At 41.0% G+C, this 17,700-nt stretch overlaps 1 protein-coding gene across 1 annotated transcript in view; it reads left to right on the top strand.

Annotated features, from left to right (window-relative positions):
- bckdhb (branched chain keto acid dehydrogenase E1 subunit beta) overlaps positions 1-17,700 on the top strand; it is a 54,410-nt gene that overhangs the window by 1,677 nt on the left and 35,033 nt on the right. The window contains exons 2-8 of the mRNA XM_030394830.1: positions 42-119; positions 458-526; positions 5,092-5,225; positions 7,275-7,430; positions 10,035-10,143; positions 13,087-13,184; positions 14,885-14,995. Coding sequence (XP_030250690.1) covers positions 42-119; positions 458-526; positions 5,092-5,225; positions 7,275-7,430; positions 10,035-10,143; positions 13,087-13,184; positions 14,885-14,995 — 755 coding nt within the window. The remainder of the gene's footprint in view (positions 1-41; positions 120-457; positions 527-5,091; positions 5,226-7,274; positions 7,431-10,034; positions 10,144-13,086; positions 13,185-14,884; positions 14,996-17,700) is intronic.

Raw genomic sequence — 17,700 nt, 5'->3', positions numbered from 1 at the left:
CCTGTTTAAACATTGATTCTCCTGATCTCTAAACCTTTTAGGTCCTACCCAGAAGATGAACTTGTTCCAGTCAGTGACAAGTGCCTTGGACAACACTCTGGCCAGTGATCCGACAGCAGGTAGGATGCTTAACCAGGAAGTGGAATTTAATACCTTAAAATATGTGAGAACTCCGTAAGTCAACAGAACATTTCACATGAGTCCTTGATGTTAGTCAAAACAATTTCCTTCTCATGAATATGTCTGAAAGGTAGAAATGTTGCCTGATCTGTTCTCTGAGCCGATCACAGATGTGGGTATGACTGGTGTCAAACATCGTAACTTTTAGTTTTCTCCCATCTCGTGCTGTAACTTTTTTAATATTGGGAATGATATGTAGTTCCTTATTCTATTCTTGCATGCCGGAACATATCATCTTAAAAAAGCGTGACATTGACTGTTCTGTGTTGCTCTGCAGTCATCTTCGGGGAAGATGTTGCCTTCGGTGGAGTATTCCGATGCACAGTGGGTCTGAGAGACAAATACGGTAAGATGCTTCAATCTATTTTTTTTTTCCCCCAATTCGAAGGCCTCCACTGCCAAGTCAGATTTATAAAAAAGAAAAGAAAGAAGTAACCTGTCGTTCCGTCTGCTTTACGTGATTTTGCCACTAGGTGACAGCAGAGCACTGTTAATATATCACAACTTCCTCTCGCGCAAGGTCACATTACTGTTCACTGTTCACCTAGAGGACCAGAAGGATCTGTTTGCACTCATGTGTCCATTGTAGCAGGGTAGCCTTACAAACCTGATGCAGTAAGCTGATAGTTCAAGTCCACGCTCACAGCTGTAAGTTTGGTTAGTAGTCATTTTACTCTTATGCTCAAATTTAGCTTTAATTTGACATGGTGCATTTAAATTCTTCAGGTTGATAGTTCAGCTACAGTGACAGCAAGTGGAAAGTTTGACACTTCATTGCAGAGAAAACACAGGGGTTATTGATTAATAGCAGAGGTGTAATTAGAGGCTGCATTAGGTTGTCCCGAGTATTGTGGCTGACAAACCAGCATGTCTTACTGGGACACTTGTGTCATTAGCAACAGCGTCGCTTTTTCTGCAATAACAATATACATTTCTGCTGTGAGAAAGTCCTTCAGTCCTCTTTGTCGTGTGTTTACTTTTTGCTTCTGAGTATATGTCAGATGTTGTAAAAGTAGTATTCAACTGATTCCACTTTGCATTATCTTCAAGGTTACAGGTTAATTTTCTTTTCTGGTGGTAAGGCAGCAGATACCGCTGTATCTTTTGTCACACAGCAGCAGCAGTATGAATAGAATGTGGCTGAGCAGACATTTCACCTCGCTGATATCTTGTTCGATATCCTCAAATGTGTGTATGAATGCAGTCTTTTAAAGGGCGAATCACCGAATTACATATGGCAAAAAGTTGAAACTGATACTGCCCTGTCCTCCATGGATCCAGTCTTTCCAGCAGGAAGCTGTCGTGGCAGGTATTAGCTTATCACAGATATATCAGTATTGGGATCTACGTCAGCTGACCAGTAGCAAGAAACTGCAGTGCAGGAATGCCAAAGATATCTTGGCGGTCATTTTAAAAACTGTGTCGCCAAATCACTGAACCAGAACACGTTCATTTTTGAACTGTGAAATATCAAATTCATGCTTGCAAGTCTTTCAAGATTTCAGGAATCCTCATCAGAAATGTTTCATGTGTTTTCTCCATCAGCCGGAAATGTCTTATAGGGCTGGGCGATATATAAAAATACAATTGTGATATTTTAAGGCTGTAATGTAAAACACAATGTATATCTTATACATCCTAATATATCCTCTAGAGCCTTTTGTCAGCAGACATTTTGACTCGACAAAGCGGGAAAAGCACATGTGCAATTTATAACATTAAAGATTGCTGCATTCCATTTAGGTGAGCTAGTGCCAGGAATCTGGTATTGTGCATGCTCAGTCACTGGCATGGCTCACAAGGACACTTGATGGAATGGATCCCTCGTTTGACAAGTCGCAATGTCTGCCGTGAACAGAGCCTGTTGGGCAGGCTAGGTGGTACAGCAGATATTAGGCTGGTTCAGGGTGATCTGCGCCTTGGCTGGAAAGCGGACGAGACCAGGCAGTGGCAGCAGCAGTGGAAGTGCCAAAAAGCTGCGATCAAGTCGGACAGCTTTCCAGCAGCCTTCAATCTGTACAGGAAGTCACAGAAATGTGCACATTCTGTTAGATCTTATTCCAATTGATTTAATCTCCATTTTACATAAATATCTCACATAAATCAGCCCCATATCAGTTTGCCGCTGTTAATAATTCATCGAAGCAGACAGGTCCCTCTCAGACTACATTGACAGTCAAACACGAAATACAAGACAATAATTTTCATTAGTTATCTGTCAAATATTTCTACTGTCAGGGCTTCACATCTGAATCCTCACATCCCACTTAAGTTTTTGTGGTGTTATATACTTTTACGGGCAGATTTAAATCGCTCCAATGTTATTATAGACAACAATTATTATAATATGTGCTATAATATGAATGTGGGCTATTTAGCCTCCACATGGGCTACACAGCATGTTTTCTGTGAACAGAATGGCAAGAAATCTTCAAAATCAGACAAAAAAGATAAAAAAATCTCTCTATTTCAGCAAACCGGTCAGTTGTTAGATCAGTCGACAGCCAGGCGTTTGCCGTCAGTGGAGAGCAACTTCACCGCCCATCTCCAGAAAGTGCAGCCGCCTTGACCCTGTGAGATTTCCACTGCATTGTCCGTGATGTCAGAGCAAGTCTGGATCAAGTCGGACACAAATCTAACCGGTGTGCATTGTGCAGCGATCGCTACTGATGGATCCTGCGCAGGACTGGCTGATCTCAAACGAGCCTTTCTTGACTTGTCTGAGTGGGAAAGGCACAGGTGTTACTAATAACACTAATGATGGCTGTTTTCTCCTCAAGTGTCCCAACGGGCCGTGACACTGTGACAGTGAGGCGGCATGCTCACTCCCAAGACCATGAAAACGAAGCGTCCAAATGGAGTTCGGCCACCATTGATTTTTATTATTTACACCTGTGACTTTCCTACTCCAACGTCACAAAACGTCTTCCATGAAAAATGCTTACTTGCTTTGATGTTTGACCCACAAAGCGCATCTGCAGTTTATTACATTCGTAATTTATGTTTCTTCCCAGTATTAGTCAGTGAGGATTTTCCATTCCAAGGAAGTTGGCCGCTCCAGTTTGATTCTGTAGTTGACAGTCGTACAATAAAGATGAATGTCTTTGGGGACAGAAATAACCAAAGATATGGTAATATCATTAAGCTCTCTTTCCCTATAAAATGCTGTATGATATTGGCATTGCCAAGATTTAGAAGAAGAGAAGTTAGTGGTTGTAACCAATTTCCCCGAGATTTATTGACAATGTCCAATATTTCGATCAAATTGGTTTTTTTTTCTTTGCAAATCCTGGAAAAACCACTTCATAAGCTCATATTTTTCTAACAGCCCAGTATGTCCAAAGCTAAATTCTCAGTAAGGAAACTGCATTGACTGACTGACTGATCATTTTTCTTCATTATTATTTATTTATTTATTTATTTAGTTATTTATTTATTTATTTTCATTTTATAAAGCAGTATAAAATGGTAACATGTCAGTTAATAATCTTTCTTGTTTTGTGTCATTTTTTTGCGGTTTATTTTGTATTGTATCTTTTATTTCCACCAGCGAGGAATCTCAGGTCCAGCCTACAGGAGCTGGCTTTGCCTTTTGTTTTCACTGACGTCAGAAATGTTGACCTTTTGGAGAGGGATCATTTTTTTCCATCCCATCCTCGTGTACAATGACGAGCGCAAAGCCGTTTTTATCCCCCTCACTACTGAAAGGCACGGTGCACACTTGTCCCACCCACAGCCATTATACAGAACAGGGGTTAATGCAGGGCCAGCTCCGTATGAATGGCTTTTTACGAGGAGGATGCGTTCACCTCGGTGATCCAGCCCCTCCACTGCTGGCTGCTGGCTACTTCTGAGAGCCTTTTCTCTGAAAACAGCAGCACACATTGACTCTATGCTCTGACTAGCTCTCCGTCTCGCTGGTGTGTGTATGTGTTGTTTTCACCCTCGGTGTCAGACGATACGAGCTGCTGTTTATTTAAATATGTATTCGAGACTTGTGTGAGCAACTGATGCACAAACAATACAAAGATGCCTTTGATAGTGACACATTGAGTTATTTTACCATCACTTGGTTGTATGTTTGTTGACTTTCTGCTTAGTGCTTTGATCACACACACACACACACACACACACACACACACACACACACACACGTTAGTTGTCACATATGTCACTTTCACGTGGAGCTGCATATTTAAGGTTGGCTTCAGTCTGAGCTGCCTGGCACTAAATTTTGATCACTTCATTGTTCATTCCCGTGAGGGTTTGTGGCGCTGGGGTTGCTAATTGAACTCTGTGAGCAGAGCAGGGCACATAAGGGCAGTTTCACTGGTGAGAAGCACACTTCCCAACACAAGTGAAAAAAAGACTGGATTGGCAAATACACAAAGAAGACAGCAAAAATAACACTTACGACCCAAATTTAGCCTTGCGGCTCCTTTTCAGATTACAGGGTGGAGAGTGGAAAATAGTTCTCTTTTTTTCTTGTATTTTTACCCCGTGGGGGTTGTGTGTGTGGATGGCAGGCTCGGTTAGCACCAGCTGAGGAGGAGTCATCAGCTTGTCGCTTCATTTATTTTAGGACTGCATGGCATTTTAAGAGAGGGTATTCTCTGCAATCTCATCACTCAAGAGTGTTGCGTGGGCCCTCGCTCTGTTATCAAAACAACCCCGCTGTTCCTCACACACCCTCTACAATTGTGGTCAGTGGTCCCAAATGAATTATTAAGCACCGTGGTTTGTTCAGTATTCCCCGCATACATAGTGGCTGTCACACTTTAAACCGCTTTTCTTCACTTTTCTTTCTTGCGAAAATTGATCAGCTCCCTCACCCAATGGCCTCCAGTTAACCTTTTTCTGCTAGTACTGCAGCTTATTTTTCTTCCCTCCTCTCTTCTCCTGTCTCCCCAGGCAAGGACAGAGTCTTCAACACTCCCCTTTGTGAGCAAGGGATTGTGGGATTTGGTATCGGTGTAGCAGTTGCTGGTGCCACAGCCATTGCTGAGATCCAGTTTGCTGACTACATCTATCCTGCCTTTGACCAGGTAAGAAGGGCTGCAACTGATGAATACTCGCATTATCACCTAGATTGTCAGTAGCTGTCTTGATAAAACCTTTCGTTCATAAAATGTCAAAAATGCACATTTATATTTCTTAGAGCCCAAGGTGGCATCTTTTGACGTCTTTCTTTTGTGTGATTGACAGTCCAAATTCCAAAGGGATACAATTTACTTATATTACAGTATTCTTTCATTTCATTCAAACTATCACAACACAATTTTCTGGCATTTTTGCTTCAAAAATGACAAAAAACACGGGTTAATTGGTCAACTGTTGCAGCGCTACAGATAAGACACACTGTCACTGTCAATTACTTACGATGGCATATTAATAATGTCAGTGTTAGACAATAGCTGTGGATGTTGCACAGACAAGAAGTCCCTAAATATATTTATACTTTGCAGAGAAACACTTGGAAATCAAATTGTCATTTATAGGCCTCTTCAGCTGTTTTAATGTAACCTTGTCCAGGTGGAACCGCTCATAGCAGGAGAATCACTGGCACTCTGTAGGTGTTTGGTTAAGAGACAGCGGGTTGGAATGAGGGAAAGTACGCTGACGTAACTCCCAAAACCTGCCTTTTGCATCAAAAATCCATCTTGTCGGTGTCAAAACAAAGGATAACAGGATGCACTGACATCATACAGTTAGTGTCAGAATCAGCACGTCTTACTCTTTCCAATCATGGCTGTTTTTTCTGTTATCTGTCTGAATAGATTTTATTGAAAGGAGCTCATAATAACTTCAGTATATGTCCCGCAATCATCAAATCAAAGCCTTTGCTTCTGTATCAGAAATAGACGCGCAAATGAGTACCGTTGCTATCTCGGTGACTCCATGGCAACATTCTACTTACTGCTTGCATCAGCCAAAACATAATGACAAATGTAATAGTAAAAATCTACGTACATTAATCAGAAATGGAGTTAGAAGTAAAAGAGGAGAAGGTGGAGGAGATCATAAGGATGACTTAATTTTCTTTTCAACGCTATTATTACGCTTCAGGCCGGTTGTAATGCTAACAATATCTTATCTCCACTTTTTACAGTAACACTCGCATTTTAGATAATGGCATGTCTGAGTGGCCTCCTGAAATTAAGTGTACTGCAAGCCGAGTGGAAAGCAGGTTGAAGGTGGAGAAATGATTTTGATTTGATTTATTTTCTGACATGAAGGTGTTTGATAAACAGACCTAGCGAGCGGCGTCAAATGTTTTGAATTCAACAATCTGTTAAACAAAAGCATCCAGACGTGAGACATGTCCTCCTCCAGTGAGCCTTTTCTGTGGAAGATTAATGTGGCATTGACAGGAAGAGCGGGGCAGTGGACGCCGCGGCCGTTTCACCACGCATACATGTTGACATGAGTGTCATTCTGTGTGTTTTTGCCCTCCACAAGATGGATGTGAATACCTGCTATGTCAAGGCAACATGAAAGCGAATATGTGATTATAGAGCCAGTTTCTAAGAGACTCCTGCTGAGGCGCTGAGCAACAGTAGATAAAATCTGTTGTCGGCCTTGAGTGGGCTTCATCTCTCTCCTTCTGGGCTCTCGCTTAAAATGATTCGGTCCAAACTGACCTGAGAGAGACATAAAAGCTGAATTAACAGCCCACCTGAGTTTCAGGGAGGAAAACTTGGGACACCTTTCTGGAGGAAGCCCAGTATCAGAAACTGTAGAAGGAGGTAAGAGAAACCAGAAACTTGAGGTGATTTTGCTCGTTAAAAATGAAATAGGGTTTTTAAAAACTTTAAGGGGAATAGCAGAAGAATGGCTCGTCACATGAATCTTAGACGCAGTGTCCACTGGTGTGGTCTTTTATTTTCTTTTGGATTATTTATGAAACCGAAAAGGAAGCATCCTGTTTTCTAGCGAATGTTTCGTTAAATAATTTCTCATTTGATAATACCAGCATAAAGAACTTGTGCTGTTGAAACAACCCTGGTATCCAAAAATGATCAGCAGAGTTGCATTTCCATGTCAACTGATAATGTGTGGTTGTGTTGACCTAAATCATTTTGGCCTCCTTACAGATAGTCAATGAAGCAGCTAAGTACCGCTACCGTTCTGGCAACCTGTTCGACTGCGGGAACCTCACCATTCGGGCTCCGTGGGGGTGTGTCGGCCACGGATCACTTTACCACTCGCAAAGCCCTGAGGCTTTCTTCGCCCACTGCCCTGGCATCAAGGTCAGCCATGGAGTTTATTACAGATGTTGACTTGGATTTGTTCCCCTTTTTTTATTTCTGTATGTGCAATTCTGCTCCCGAATATATTTAAAGGCACTCTGATCAGATGACACTGGCAAAGCACTGTCAGTTCTGCCCTGCAAAGACAAAACGCAGTCACTACATATTAATATTGAATTAAAGCATACATTTATATATATACTTGGACATATTTTTTGCTGATTAAAATGCCATTATGTCATAGAATTATATAATCACCGCTAGTTTTAGATTAGCTGTAACGAATTACTAAAACCAACCTTAAAACTAAGTCAAAACACAATATCCGCCATTTGGCTGCGTGGTTACTTCACTCTGCCAGTTATACTAAGTGGGCTGCATAAGGTGACAGCTAGCTTGTGGAATACCTGTGGCATGCATTAGCTTCTTCTACAGACATTTTGGTTATTAGGTTTGTTATCCTACAGAACGACGTAAGGTCACAGCTAAATCAGTTCGTTATGGAGAAGAAAAAAAACGTCCATCTCGCACTAAAGCCGGCCAGCTTAGTTGATATCAGTAGCAAATTGTTTGTCTCTTGTGAATCTTGTGATTTTTTTTTTTTTTCATTGTCAAGCTAACTTTTTGAAATGGTACATTCATAAATTCATGGATAATATCGATTTCAGTATGTATATTATTGGACCAATGGAAACTTAGCCAAACATAGAAACACATAAATGGATAAGAATGCTGTGACAATCTGCACTGTTGGTAGATGCTGCACTTTCTGTGAGTGCTCTGTAACGATTATCCGCATGCAGAGCGTAGCGTCTGCTTTTTTAAACATTGTTTGGCGTCTATTGCAATATTTATCAGGGGAATAAAATAATCTGACTAATCGCATATAAGATGGATGCATTATAACCTTTCCATATGTTTCCAAGCATGAGAACCTGAAACCTTTTTTGCTCAGCTTCACTGTTTCTGTGGTTGCTATCAAATCAATCACAGTGGAGGCTTCCCCCTTACATTTTATGATTTGTTTTTGTTACAAGGCCCCAGGTTTATTTTTTTAGTTACCTTTTTTTTTTTTTTTTTTTTTTTTTTTTTTTTACATTATCTGGAACAATGCAGGAAAAAAAGGTCCTGACAGGTTGATTGTTTTAATAGTGGGCTCAACAAATATTAAAGACAAATACTGAACTAATGTCTAATCTTCCCTCTCCTAGTTTCCTCCAGTAAAAAGTACTCTTAATCTGAATGAAGCGAAAACCTTTGTTCTTTAAAATATATCAGTGTTATAGTTGTATTAAGAAATTTTAAGGCAGAAAGGTAACATTTCTTAACATAACTTAGGCATTTGCTGATATATTTGAACCATATAGCTGTGGCAGGAAGTGAGGCAGTTTTTACTACAGTACTCAACATCCCCACAAAACATCTTACAAACACTCGGAGCATGACAGGGTTGGTGATTTTGTTGTCTTGTAGCAGCTGCTCCATTCAGTATGATGTAACCGAACAAGGTTTCGGGGCGCTTGAATAAGAAAGGCTGATACAAATCAGTTGGGGAATGACTTTGTTGCGCACTAGTCTAGTGACAACTGTAGCAAATAGCTGTCCAGTCACACAAATTTACAGCCTGCATGCTTCAGGCCTGATACTTGAAGTTTGTGTGTGGACAAGACCTGAGGAGGGAAATGATTCTCTCAGACGTAGATGGTGGCACAGCATGTGCTCAAAGTAAACAAGTCTATGTTTAAATGTCAAGATACAACATCCCTCCCTGCTTTTCTTTTTTTTAAGCTTAGCATACATATAATCATCATCGTCGTCCAAGTATCTCACACGCTACAGACCGGGAATGACTGTATGGTTTACAGCTACAGTTCATCCACTGTGAGTAAGCGTCGCTGAGAGCAATAAACATGTTGTCTGCCTGCAAAGGTCAGGCTGATGAATGTTAATCTTTGTTTAAACTATCAGCTCTGCGAGCTCCATCTGTGGGTCGGACCCAACACACAGCCTGACAGGCATGATTCAGCTCTGGCCCAGTGTTGCCAGGATACTGTAATTCTGATCTAAATACCATTAAGAGATATAAGATCTGACGGAACTAAAATGCCACAGAAAAGAAGAGATAACTTAAGCAGTTGACATGAAGAGTCTTTAATGACTTTTGTTCACTGTGTAGTTTCAGAAGTTCTTTATCATAGTCCTGATAGTTAAATTACTTTTATTTTTTAATAAATGTTAGAAAAAGGGCGCAACTTTCATGAGTAATCGATTAATTAATGTGGACAGTTCTCATCACAATTTCCAGAGCCCAGTGTGTTGTCTGCGAATTGCTTCTTTGGTGTCCAAAACCCAAAGACTCATCATAAAAATCAAAGGGAATCAGCAAATCCTCCTATTTATGAAGCTGTAACCAACACATTATTAGCATTTTTGCTTAAAGAATGAATTTATCGATTATCAAAATGGTTTTCTGTTAGTTGACAAATTGATTAATAGACTAATCATTGCAGCTCTAAATAAGAATTGGATCATTTTAAGTAGTAGCAGTGAAAGTTGTCTTAACATCAATGCTGGGTCTAATAAAGTTCATCATGTTGTCCTCAGGTTGTAATACCTCGTAGTCCAGTTCAGGCCAAGGGGCTGCTTCTCTCCTGCATCGCCGACCAGAACCCCTGCATATTCTTCGAGCCCAAGATCCTGTACAGAGCAGCAGGTGAGCTGGATTCTAAGTAAATCTCAGTCTGAAGTTGACGTGTTAGGTTTGTATGTTTGTCCCCCCTGATGTTCAGCTTCCACCATTATCATGTCTTGGTGTCCCTTGATCCGTGTGCCTCGTGTCTTTATTGAAAGCAAATGTTCTCCCTTTTAGGCATGTGAGGAAAGACAAACAAACAATACGACTGGCTGCAAACAATGTGACACCAGCAGCACCGCAAGTGTGAAGCAGACTGTCTAAACGGGCTGTGAAGTGTTGATAGTGCCGAGCTGAATCCTCTCTCCCTCCCCTCCCTGTGTGCAGGGAAGAGTGGTTAGACATAAGGCCAGTAAGCTTTAAGCAGGCGGCTGTGCAAAAGATGTCCAGAAAAGTCCTAATAAACCCTTAACAGTGGTTGGCAGCTGTTGCAAAACATTGCTTTCTTAGTTGGATGATAATAATACGAAATCCATGATTTAAACAGTGTTGGAGGCTTGAAGATGATGTTGGACCTCTTTGTATTAATGAAAGACAGACACAGAACAGATTGGTACTACCATCCTCAAACAGAGAGAAAGTTTTGTTAGTTTCTTCATTTGACAAGAGCCAAAAGACATTGTGAAATATTATAGCCCACACAAAGTGTTTCAACTGGTGCACTCAGTTAGTGAATGTTGTCTAAAACATTTATAATATTTTAGCGCTGTCTGATATTTAAACCACTTAGCCACTCCAGCATTGTTTCTCTAGTGTTTTTTTTTTCTTTTTTTTAAAGAGCAACAAAATGTACAACTTTAAAGACATTAAAATTCTGTTGCACATCTTTTTGTTTAAAAACAAAAAAGAACTCTACTTGTGAAACCAAAAAACAAAAGTTAAAACTGTAAATCTTTCCTGATAAATTATGACTTGTTTACTTGCATCTGTCCACGGATGCTCGTGCTCGTGACGGTGCAGGATGTAAAAATGAACGTTGTCTTCCTTGACTGAGCTGTAGCGAAATCTAGCTTTGTTAGCCAGCCGCCCGTCTATGTGTAGATGCACGCTTCCATCTGTGGGTCATGACTTCTGGAGAGTCATTGCTGTCGAGTTTTTCAAATGTGTTTTATTGGTGCTTTCAGCACCACAAGCTGGAAGGGCCAGTCCTTCCATTATATTCAAGGTAGACATCTCTCAAGGTGGCCGATCTCTCAAACCTCTGCAACTAACTAGTTGTGATCATGTGTGCATGTGTGTTGGAAATATATACAGCACAGAGTTGGAGCAAGTCATTAGGTGAGAAATGAAATGCAAGAGTGACTTCTCAGTTTGATTTGGTTCATCAGGGCAGCCAAGAGCAGGTGTGTGTTCTTGGCAGAAGTTTTATTTACTCGTTTGATATGGATCGTGTTTTATTGGCCCCTTGGGGAGTGGCGAGATGGTACATCATACATTATACTGTAGGCTGTATGTGAGGGAGGCCTTGCCTGCCCTGTCATGTCTTGCAGCATTTTTTAGATGGACTGAAGCCAAGATATATGACGAGATATGGATCAGTCTTCATGGATGTAGAGACATGTCTGTCAGAGGTCCTTACTGGCAACATGAACTGAAGGTCAGTTTTGAAAGCTGCGTGACGGATACTTCATCCATCTCACACAGGAGCTTTTGGTAGTACTGGTAGCGTCTCAGGAGTTATTATGATATGTTAAAGGGGGCAGAGCTCTCATGCCAGGTCCACATGCCTCTAATGATCTCTGCCTGGATTATGAGGTCAGATTTTAATTGCAGCCACCCCTCTTAGGATATAAACCACACATTTGTCTCATCGAGGCCATACTGTTTTGTGAGGCCTGAGATTCCACTTATTAAACCATAACCCAGTTTTCGTAATTCAATTTTAACGTTCTGCAAAATGCTATTATTCCACTCAAACGGCCTATTTTCTGTCTCGTCTGGAAGCCGAAACCTGGAGTTGCATATGATTCACCCAAACCCTTCATGTTGTTTTAACATAGTGAGTCGCCGGGATGGGCAATTTTTCCTTTCCTTATGGCTTGAAAGGATCATGGAAGTCATTCAAGGTTTCCAGAGAGGTCTCAAACCCAGTGTCTCCCCAGAGTATGATTACTTTGCCTAATTGTAATTTGGACTTTCTGCATTGCCATGTAGGAATGCTTTCAGCAGTTTGGTTCCCCCAGAATCAACTCACACTTTGTGCTTGGGGTGTTTTGCAGCCAAAGCTGTAATGGTAACTGGTTCAAAGATATTTAAAGTACTACATTTGGTGATTATATGTTGTGTCTGGACAGTATAAATATTGCTAATAAGCAGCGTGTTTAAAAGTGATGGCAGTTTGAGTTTATGATAAGTTTCTGCGTTGTAATGATTTCCATAGCTGTGCTTCAGCTTTCCAAGGCATTATTAACTATTATTCAAACCGTATACTTATATGCACTTTGTCTTGGACTTTGGTTCAAAGAGAGGCTGGCTGAGAGGCCCCCCTTTTTGGAATTGTGTCCTGTTTTTGTGGCCCCTTTTCTGACTGATATCCCATCCCACCAATGTTTTGTTGTCAGGATTAATCAGGGTTATAGGCTTGGAGCTGGCAAAAGCTATCATTAGGTCATGCATTAGATTGTGCTGATAAAAGCACACTCCGTCTCTTGTGAGAGATGAGGTTCTGGAAAAAAACACGAAGAGGCATTTGAAATGGGCCAGATAAAATGTTCTAGAGTAAGAGTTTGTGTTCTTTGCCGGTCCTGTCATTTCACCGGTTTGTCGTCAAGTATATTATTTAGATGTCCGGTCAGTTTTCGTATATTTCTCATGAAAACCACAGGGTGCACAGCGAAATGATTAATGAATGTGTTCAGAATGGGGCCGTGGTTTTATTTCGCATGTGAGCTTGCATGTAATGTGTTTGCACATAAGCACCAAGGGAATATTAATTTGTTATTGAAAATGTGTGTGTTTCCTTAGTGGAGCAGGTTCCCGTGGAGGCCTACACCGTCCCACTCTCGCAGGCCGAGATCCTACAGGAAGGAAGCGATGTCACCCTGGTTGCCTGGGGGACACAGGTAGGCGGCCCCCGTGCATCACTGACAGACTCTGGGTGACCTGAGCAGTTTAAAATTGTCATCTATCTTTGGATCATTTTCCATAGCCACGGGGGGAAAAAGGGAGCCCGGTGTCGTCTCCGCTAAATCATGTTTAAAGCCACAGACGCAAGCAGTGGATTAACTTTAAGACCAACACAAGCCCCCTCTTTCCCAGCAGTGTCTCTCGGTCTGTGGCTTTATTTGCCCAGACATTTCCACAACGTCAAGGCTCTCCATGTGATAACACTACTTACAGTATATGCTGCTCACATTGTTGTCTTTCTTTTCACCCAAGAGATTTTATTTTCTGTAGCTTGGTATCAAGGTGCCTGTAACTCACCAGGAGTCGTCCCCTTCGATTGTCCAGCGCCACTTTAACCAGCTTATCCAGGTCGAAATGTTCCCTGAGCACGGGAGGGGGGTCTGAGGGCATTGAAGGAAAACTTCTCCATCAAAGCCAGTATTACCGTTGAAGGGTGGACAGAGAAGAATGAAGATCCAGTAAATCAGTGGAAAGCATGGCTCTTCTCTCCCTCATCATTACTCCCCCCCGTCTGTCAGGCCTGTACAAGTAAGAGTAAAGAAAACCAACCTGCGCAGAGTGGAGTAAAAGGAAGAGTGCCCAGTCCTCAGTTTCCCCAAAAAGAAAAGGGTTTTCCCCTCTTCTTAACAGCCTCTTAATGTTTCCTCCCTCAGAAAGATCCACTTTATCTGCTGCGTATAATGTACTTTCCATAACAAATACTTAGAGTTATTGAGCTTTTTTTGTTAACTTGAGTCCAGGGCCTGCATCTTTCAATCTGGCTCGACTGTTGACAAGTCGTCTAGTTGTGATGATTCAGATTTATCATAGCATTTCTTATTTAAAGCAGCCAGCAATGACTGCCAGTAAACACGGACTCTGTGAACTCAAGTAATTTATTACACAAATGATGAATTAATAGGAATGACTTGCACGCAATGTTTTGAGGATTAAATTGCTGTTTTCAACTCCCTGTTTATTAGGCAATGATATGTGAGACGCTGTGTTGTCCCCTGCAGAAAGTGTAATGAAATCGATTCTTTATTGGCGTTATTACTATTAAATTACTTATTTTTAACCTCCTGCTGCGGTTACAAGCTCTTAAAAGGGAGCTAATGTGAACATCAAGTTGCAATACCAGTTGGTCCACTGAGTTTTGATGTTTTCCTTTTTTTAACATTTATAGTTACTTGTTAATCACACTTTCTGGTGGAATGAAGAAATACGCTTTTTGTTTTGTTGAAAGACCAAATCCAAAGTGTGCAAATGTGTCTGTTTTTTTTTTTTTTATGAAAAATCTTTGTGCCTCTGTACTGTATGCTGTTTACTGTGATACTACGCTCTGCTATATGTATATCTTTATGTGTAATTTAGTGTCATTACTGTGGGATAGATATTTAGAGTAATTTGGCAGCAGTTCTGCTTGCCATTGATGATTTGTTTGTTTTTCATGCATTTTGCAACAGCTCACATAAATGGTGAAAACCATCAGTGTCATTTGCCCTAGACTTTTTAAAGAAGCGAGTTAGAACTTAAACACGTGCATGGCGAATCAAGGTCAGGAGATTTATTGCAGCAGATATGAAATCCTAGCTAAACTGCAAACAGCATGAGCTCACAAGATTTAAGGCGTTCTTTCTTTCTTTTTCTGTTTTAGATCCATGTGATGAGGGAAGTGGCCAACATGGCTCAGGAGAAACTGGGAGTCTCTTGCGAGCTCATCGACCTACAGACCATCCTGCCCTGGGATGTTGAAACCGTTTGTAAGGTAAAAAAAAAAAAGATCCCAAACACAGCGGCTTGAGCAAGGCTGCATCTCAAAACTGAGCAGCATCAAGTAAAAGGAAATTCTCACGCTCCCTCCAGCTCTCCACTTTAAAAAGTATTTCATTTCTGTTTGTGGTGTTGCTTTCTGGTTAACCAATATTCTAAAATAAGTTCTTTTTATCATAGTCTATTTATATCTCTACTTTGTGCTCTGTGCTCACAGGCTGTGTGGTCATGTTCTGTATTCCCATGCGATTACACTTGCAAAGATCATTTAGATCATTATTTGGCATAAATGATGTTGCCACTGAAGAGCTGTAGTGCACTGGAATCACCCTCCTGCTCTAGATATTTATTGTGGTGCTGAGGAAATGCTCCTCTGGACCGTGTGTTTGTTGTCTTTGGTGCTTGATAAACGGGATTCCTTCCACAGCTGGTAAGCCTCGACTACCAGTTTGTGTCGCCTCAGCCTGAGACAGGCGACGGCCCTCACCAAAACAAAATGCTTTGTATGGGAGGGCTTGTAGAAAGGAGTGTTTTCCATCTTTATTTATTTTGAAATGGGGGAAGGAGCACAACAGTCTGTGGAAAAGAGGCACCAAAAGAGACTTTTCTGGTTGCCACTGGGCCGTGACAGTAGACTAAATCACCAGGAGGCCAGCAAGACGTAGCCTGATGTTTTTTTTTTTTGTTTTTTTTCAAAGCTCTTTGGAAATGAAAAGGTGTGTGTGTGTTAAAGTAGCTTCACAGTGTAAATGCATCCTCTCCTCTCTGCTGCCGTAGCCTTGAATATATCACATGCTGTCTTCTTTGGTCAACGCAGCTGATTATTGCAGCTAAACCACCAGATACATATTCATTTTGCATATTTATTAACAATTTTTCATGCTCCTCTGGTGAAACGTTCAACTTTGACAGTGAGCACCACGCTGTCCCTGCCGCCAAGCAAATCTTATAGCCAACAGTTGAGGCACAGGATGAAATTGTGGTAGGAGGGTAGTAATTTAATAGGGAGTCAGTTTGAACTGATGGCAGAGACAGTAGTGTTGCGCTGGCATTGAAGAACTCGCAGTTCCAAGTGAGCACTACTCAGTTACAGATTGTTTGTTCATAGAGGGGACTTTTCAAGAGAATGTGGTAGTAGTGCCCCATTAAAACAACTGCCATGAAATTGAATGGAGTGTTTATGTGCTGCTTAGTGAGCCTGATGCCAGGCCTGCCACCTTGAGCTCGTCAACAACATCTCTCCTTGTCATTTCCTCTAACCAAATGCCCTCGAATATCTGTTGATTATAAAAACAAACCTCATAAACCAATTTCCCCACAGTCCCCAAACACACACATTATTCTAGTCATGTTTTCATATCCGGCAGTTAAGTTACTGTTGCATTACACCGGTATTCTTCAAGTGTTTTTATTTCCTCCATTGAAACCCTTTTTTTTTTGTGCTGCTGGCTGAGCACAGAAAGGCTTCGAATCAGGCTATTATCAAATCTCAGTGAAGGCACAGAATGAGTTCCAGGCCAAGTCATGATTCTTATCACTTAGAATAATGCCTAGGAATACACATTAAAGGGCTTTTATCTTTTAATTAATCTGATGCACATAGGAAAATATCCAGATGTGCATTAAGTCAGAATGAAAACAATTGGAGCGCGAAGGAGCTGTTAAGCTGCTGAGGCTCGTCAACTTAAATACAAGGTATAATCAGCACTGGTTTGATGCGCAAAGCATAAATTAAATATCCCTACCTATTCCTCTTAATGTAAAAAAAAAGGTATTCAAGGCCTAACACTGACATAACCTTGTGTGTAGATAGGTTATAGGTTAGCTGTATACATTCTCAATAAAAGGTATTTCTGCTTCTTGAATGGGAGGAATAGCTCTGTTGGATATTGTTGAGCCAGCATATTGTCGAATTGGAGAATGGTAATTGTCAATTTATTTAAGTTAAACAAATGATTGATCTGGGAAAATAGCCCTGGATTGAGTCCGTACCCAAAAATATTACCAAGCTGATTAAATGCTGTCATTGAGCAAAAATCACTGGGATTTTTTTTATAGCACCCGTCTCAAATATATACTTAAAAGCAGACATGACTAGTGAAAGCACACAAATTGCTTGCTTACACAGTGTCTTGCAGCCAGGCGCAAGGCAAAAGTTTAATTTGCACTTAATATTGGGCAAAGTTATTGCTGGAATTTCCCAATAATTAAAATGTGATCTGTAGGACAGCAAAATACACGTATGCCTTGAAGGTTTCTGCAACAATGAAGCAGAAGCTAATTCCAGAAATGAGAAACATGGCCCTTCATGTCCTCAGTAACCCTGCACAGTGGTGCCCTAACTGCTGGATGCTGCACAGCTGCTTCTGTGGCTGCCGCTCAGACATTAAGAGTTTCGTCACTCAGCGACCCACCCATGCACAACTAGTTAAAAGTGGTATATTTTTATACAGCACCATTTTAGGGCTGTAAGTGATTATTATTTTTGTAACAGATTTTTCATCTGTCAAACCCGAGGATACTCAATTTAAAATGATATACAGGGAAACGGAGAACAGCAGCAAATTCTCACAGAAGGAGGAAAAAGTGAAAGCCATGATGTTGATATTCACATAAAACGTTGTGGCTGTTTGGTGTTGGTGGTTTTATTGTCGTGGCTCATGTGGGTCCTGTGTGTTGCAAAAGTGGGTGAGCTGCCGT

This window comes from Sparus aurata, chromosome 17, assembly GCF_900880675.1.
Source record: "Sparus aurata chromosome 17, fSpaAur1.1, whole genome shotgun sequence".
Taxonomy (NCBI): domain Eukaryota; kingdom Metazoa; phylum Chordata; class Actinopteri; order Spariformes; family Sparidae; genus Sparus; species Sparus aurata.
This window is presented reverse-complemented; position numbering and strand designations above follow the sequence as displayed.